Source organism: Sceloporus undulatus, chromosome 3 (genome assembly GCF_019175285.1).
Source record: "Sceloporus undulatus isolate JIND9_A2432 ecotype Alabama chromosome 3, SceUnd_v1.1, whole genome shotgun sequence".
NCBI classification, from domain to species: Eukaryota; Metazoa; Chordata; class Lepidosauria; order Squamata; family Phrynosomatidae; genus Sceloporus; species Sceloporus undulatus.
Window position 1 is genome coordinate 7,973,727 of NC_056524.1, and position 6,579 is coordinate 7,980,305.

The window sequence follows — 6,579 nt, forward strand, 5'->3', positions numbered from 1 at the left end:
ATAATAATAATAATAATAATAATAATAATAATAATAATAATAATAATAATAATAATAATAATAATAATTTTTAATTTATATCCTGCCTCTTCCCGTAGGATTGAGGCGGCTTACACTCACACCAAAATACAAGACAGTCACACAATAATAAAATCCAATACGCAAATAAAATACAATGCAACTCTAATAAATTCATACAATATAAATAAATCTCCCTCCTCTCCCTACTTATATATATATATATAAAATATAATTTCTAAATATAACAATGATAAAATATAAAATAAATTGTTAAGAACATTAGTTAAAATAATCGAGACAGGAAGGAGCGGAGATGTTAGATAACCAATAGGGAGTGCTCAAAATGATGGTCAATATCAGTGGGGCAACCGAGTGCATTATCCAGGGAAGGCCTGTCGGATGAGATCCGTCTCAATGGCCTTTTTAAAAGCCATCAAGCATAGTAATGTGTTGGATCTCCTCCGACAGGTCATTCCATAGTTTGGGAGCGGCAGATGAAAATCAGTCGATAAATCCAAATGGAGCAAATTCTTATGACGCGGTTGCCTTTTTTTTGGTGAACCAGGATGGTGGAAAGTGAAGATGGGCGGAAAGGTTTCCTCGTCTTTCCCACCAGCAAGAGCCACACTTCGAGTCAGAAGGGGAGGAAGGGAGCACTGAAGGGCAACAGAAGGCAAATTGACTATATGCTTTACACAGAAGAAGGACTTTATCTCAAGTGGAAAGTGGCTAGATGCATCTTTCCAGACTTGTGTGGAACACACTGCAGTTTTTTCACATGCAAACCATTGTTTTGTGTTGCACTGGGAGGTATTGTTGACTTATACTGGCATAAACACTATTATAGACAAGACTGTACTGTATACAACATTGAAGTCTCCTAATCTGAGTTGTGTAACCAGCGCTACACTGCTTATGTTCATTGAGAAGATAATACAGTTGACCCTCCATATCCACGGATTCAAGCATCCACAGTATGAAAATATTATATCCATCTATTCTATATAGTCATCCCTCACAATTCGCGGGGGATCCTTTCTAATCCCCCTCTGCGAATAGGAAAAAACGCAAATATCCGAACTTCATTGGATATATTGGCTGTGTGCTCCTGTGCGTGGTCCCGCGTGTGTAGCGTGGGTGCTGACGCCTTTTTGTTCCACCTGGCTTCCCATCCATGGAAATTCAAGATCGTGAACAAGAAGTCCGCGAAGTAGAAGGGACGACTCTGTGTGTGTCTATATGTGTATAAATTCCAAAAGAACCAAACCTTGATGTTGCTATTTTATATAAGTGACATTGCATTTAATGGGCCCTGAGCATCCATGGATTTTGGTATCCGCAGGTGTGCTGGAACCAAACCCCAAGCAGTTGCCAAGGGTCCATTGTATTATCAACAGGAAACCAAAAAGCCAGGTTTGGGAAGCATTGATTGGGGGTCATGATTCTTCATATCCGCTCAGCAATGCCAACAAAACAGCACAAACAGTTCCTCTTTGGTTGCACAGCCTGGCAACACTGACCTGCAAACCCAGTGCTGCTATCATGTTTTTCTCATTGACTGTGCACAAGGAAATTTGTTGTTGTTACTGTTGTTGTTGTCGACCTTAAAGTCATTTCCGACATATGGCAACCCTAAGGCAAACCTATCATGGGGTTTTCTTGTCAACAGTTGTTCAGGGGAAGTTTGCCATGGCCTTCCTCTGAGGCTGAGAGAGTGTGACTTGCCCAAGGTCACCCAATAGGTTTCCATGGCCAAGCTGGGGAACTGAACCCTGGTCTCCAGGAAATGCAAAAGGAAATACACAACATCAATTCCCATTCAACAACCAATGTATTTGCGAGCCAAGACTGGCCCATAATATTTTCCTGCCTGAGAAAAAAGCACAAAGTGGCAACCCTCATATTCTATACATAAACTGTCAAGAGTGCTACTTTTATCTTTCTTTATCCAGGCTGATAGGACACTATTTCCCTCTATACTTGAGGAGAGGAAGCTAGTTTGGAGGAGAAGCAGTGTGGCACCCAACACTCTCCCTTAGCACCCCATTTTCACCACTTGACTCCCAGCATCTGCCTCCAGAGATAACCAGTGCACCCTGTCTAATAGTGGGGTTGACCCTGGTAGGAGTGAGTAACAAGAAGAAATCAGGCATGTGTGATGCAGCAGCTAAAAAGGCCAATGCGATTCTTGGCTGCATTAATAGAAGTATAGTGTCTAGATCAAAGGAACTAATACTCAGTGGGTTTCCATGGCCAAGCAGAGAATCAAACCCTGGTCTCCAGAGGTATAGTCCAGTGTTCAAACTACTACACCATGCTGGCTCTCCAAGAACGGATTCGAACCCACACCTCCAGAGAGCCTGGATCCCCGACTGCTTTGCTTGGCCACACTACTTCCTTACTGGCTTACTGTGTTCTTGTATGTGTTTTGTGCCTTGAAGTTGGTTTTGTCTTATGCTGCAACCCTAAAGTGATCCTATCATGGATTTTTCTTGTTCAGAGGAGGTTTGCCATTGCCTTCCCTTGAGGCTGAGAGCCTGTGACTTGCCCAAGGTCACCCAGTGGGTTTCAGGGCCATGCTGGGAATCCAACCCTGTTCTTACTGGCTTCAAAATGGCTTGTTTCAAAATGTAGTGCACTAGCTGAGTGGCATTAGGGAATGGTAGCTGTCTTTATTCTGCTGCGTAAGAGCTTTAACACCTACCCCAAAAGTCCTACTCTTATGTCACCACTGCTTGGTAGAGTTCTGGCAAGTAGGTGAGCAAGAGACCAGCCCTTCCAATAAGTGCCAAATATGTAGAATATTTTGCAAAACTGCTTTGAAAACATACAAACCCGCTAAATTTCAATTGTGGAGGCTGCTTTAAATCATGATACTAGAGACTGTGCATCATAATCATCTACAATGTGTAGTTTTATAGTGATGGAGCTACATCACTGACACAATATTCAACCATAGCTGCTGTCACACTGTGGAAATAAAACAGTTTGACACCACTTTAAATTCCGTGGCTCGATGCTATGGAATTCTGGGATATGTTTGAGGGTTGGGCTGTTCTGTGGTATAGGGTTATCTCCATGTATGAGGACTCCCCTCTCCTCAAAGTAAAGCCCCCTTTGGTGGGTCTATTGCTATATCAACAGATCTGTCTTCTGGGTTTGTGTGCTGAACAACATAATTTTTTTTCTCTGTAGCTGCTATCATTATTTCCCGCAATGCCCGCAAAACATGTAGCCCTCCAGATTTTATGGGATTGCAACTCCCATCCACCCCAGCCAAGATATCCAATGGAGCTGAATATTAAAATTGGTAGTCAGGTTCTATCTAGAGGACTACACTTTCCCTGTCTCTGGTGCTGCATGATATTGGACTAACTGGAAGGATGGTCTTATATGAGACAGCGTTGTATGATAGGAATTACTTTATTTCCCTAAAGCATTAGCAAATTTCAAATATCAGAAAGCAAGTGCTGAACATTTGCTGTTGAGTTCATAGATATCTCTTTGGTCAACAAAGATCAGTGCAAAAGTCATTCAAGTATAGTTGATGCAGCAATACTCCATGGAATAGATGTTGCGTTGAAGATCTCTCGGTATCAGCTAAGCGGCTCCTTCCCAGGTAAAAGACTGGAGCTGCACACATGTCCAAGTTTTGTCCTGCAAAATTGAAAAGGAAAAAGGTGTTCACAAAGGGGATTGAGACCTAATACAATTAACGTAAGACTATTTAGGGGATGCTACTAGGAAATCTAGTCTAAGCTTTGCAAAGACTGAATACTCTAAAGGAATATTTTCACTCCAAAGTAAAGACTTGGGATATAGCAAGTAATGACAAGAAAGAGTGCCTCTGAGAAATCACAGAAGCGTCAATCCTCACCAACAATTGATTCTTATTTAGGACTAAAGGATGGTGCTCCTGAGGCAGGAGATGACATTCTATTGCTGTAACACTTCTATACAAATAAATCACCAAAAAGGGCTAGAAGTGCTAACAAATTCCTTTCTTTAACTAGACTATCAGTCAAATAATTAGTATAAACTATCAGTAAGTAATGCAGCATCAAACAGACTATGTGGCACAGGCCCAAATCATTTTGCTGCCAGCAAATAATTCCTGAATGCCCACCCCAAAACCAAGTCGATAATCCTAATGTTAGCCCCAAATAAAGTAGACCCATGGAAACAATGAGATTTGTTTACATATTCAGCAATTGCTCAGCAATTGATTCAATGCATCTGCTTTTTAGCTGGAATTATCAGAAGGATTCAGTCCTTTGTATTCAAAGCTACCAGTTTATTTTGGCACGAGGGAGAAAATTCTGCAAGCCTATTTCCAGGCTGCTGCTGTACTGCAGAAATAAAGCAGTTTGACACCCCTTCAACTTGCCTAGCTCAGTGCTATGGAATCCTGGGATCTGTAGTGTGATGGGGCACAAGAGCTCTTGGACAGGGAATAGCTCACAAAACTACAAACCCCAGAATTCCATAGCACTGAGTTAAAGTGGTGTCAAACGGCTTTACTGTTTGCACTATGGGCAGTCTGAGTTAAAATAATGCCATAACAAAAGAAATATTGAAGAATTGTCTGCACTTGATCGATGCTCAAAAACCACTGCTGAGGTGGTGGCAACATTGGCTGCTGGCTATGAGGCCAGTGAATCCGCTTTGGGTTTCAGTCTGAACTGTAAGTGAGCTAGCTCTAAAACCCAATGTAGATACAGTTCCCCATGGGCACCAGAGACACCAGTTTCCCAAGCAGCTGCCTCACTTTACCTAATGGTAAGGCCGACACCTATGCTGCAAAATCACCCTTGTTGCTCCAGCTTCTACTGGTCAATGATGGCCAAGGAAATTAAAAATAGAAAATCAGGCCACAACAAGAAAGAAGCAGAGAAAGTTGGGTGCATAAGAGTATACATAGTAAATATCTCACCTTTGTTGTTCCTGGCCCTTGGTTTCACCACTGGAGATAAATTTGATTCTGGCTGATCTGCCCCATGATTTCGTTGTATTTGGATGTTACGGTGTTGGCTCTCCTGGTCAACTGCGTGAGGACGTGGTGCAAACCAGACACATGGAAATGAAAGAGTCCTTCAAGGTCTGCCTCCTCTTTGCCTTCTTCTAAACCGATGCTGAGCTTCTTCTCTTTGAGAGGCGCCAGCCCACCTTCGGCCGTCGACTTGATGGATTTTAGGAGCATGTAGTATTCGTACAAGTCTCTGTCACCAGAGTTTGCGTTGTTGTTGTTGTTGTTGTTGGCTTGGAATGTGCCATCCTGATCTTCTAAGGAGACCCCCAAGAGAAGACTGGGGAACATCACTGTTTGTTCCATCTTGCGGACGGCAGAGAAGTAGCCTTCCATGGCAAAGAATAGAGATGCTCTGGGGCTGAAGTTTGCCTCGATTTCAGTGTCCCAGGAAGACTGCAAGAAAGACTAGCGAAGCCAGCTTCGAGCAGTCATACCTCTGAGTCTCATGGTCTCAGTTTATAAAGCAAAATCCAGTCCTCCTGCCGTGTGTTGGAGAGCATGATTGGGATGGTCCCATGAGAAATCTGGGCACTCCTCTTCCAGCTGCTGAGCTGAATAGGCATTGATTTGTTCATGGTTGGCAATGTGAGTTTATTTACAGTCTGGATTCGTTCCCAGGCTCTTTTGCCTAAATTGGTGACTTGCCACCAATGAGGAGTTTGAGAGCTCAGGTCATCTCTACCAAAGGAGAAAGAAAGAGGGTCATATTGAGTCCTCAAGGCTGAAAGTGCATAGAAATCTCCAAATGCTGTTTGGCAAGACATGTGCCTAGTGGGTGGGAAGCCGAGCCAAGGCTGCAAAGGGGGCCAAGGAGACTGTTTCATCACTTGCCCTCAGTTTGCGAAACTGGTTCTCGCCACCGCTTTGACAAGCATTTTGAGACTGGACAAAAAGCTATTTTCAGAACAGATCTCTAACCACAAGACATTTGGCAATGACTTAAGTCTGGTAACCTAGGTCTCCTCCAAATATATCTTTACAAGTGTCAACGGCAGGATGATACTGGGAAAAGACATAGCAAGTGGCCATATATTAAGCCACTCTGTCTGTCCTTTAGCCTGGTACTGTATTGTGAATCCTGTGACAAGCTTTAGGGGTATAGTGAATCTGCACTGGGTTTTATGCCAGACTTTAGAAGGACTGTTCAAGGTGCTGAACCTTATTTTCCCCTAGTAGGTTCAACAACTTCGTTCATGTCTTTATGGTTGTTGTTGTTGTAGTGTGCCTTCAAGTCATTTCCAACTTATGGAACCCTATCATGGGGTTTTCTTGGCCAGATTTGTTCAGAGGAGGTTTGCAATTGCCTTCCCCTGAGGCTGAGAGTGTGTGACTTGCCCAAGATCTCCCAAGGCGTTTCAAGGCTGAGCTGGGAATCGAACTCTGGTCTTCAGAGTTATAGTCCAGCACTCAAACCACATCACTGACATTGACAGGCAACCACACTGGAAACAGCTCTCTCCAACAGCAGAGAGAGGACTGTCCTTTCACCTACAAGTTGGTTATACTTGGAGATGTCAGGAATCAAACCC

At 43.1% G+C, this 6,579-nt stretch overlaps 1 protein-coding gene across 1 annotated transcript; it reads right to left on the reverse strand.

The window, feature by feature from the left end:
* Nucleotides 1-4,471: 4,471 nt before the first annotated feature.
* On the reverse strand, nt 4,472-5,518 carry LOC121926999 (thyroid hormone-inducible hepatic protein-like). The gene has a single exon (XM_042460450.1). The coding sequence runs from the start codon at nt 5,381-5,383 to the stop codon at nt 4,979-4,981; it is 405 nt and encodes a 134-aa protein (XP_042316384.1). The 5' UTR covers nt 5,384-5,518; the 3' UTR covers nt 4,472-4,978.
* Between the last annotated feature and the right edge of the window lie 1,061 nt (nt 5,519-6,579).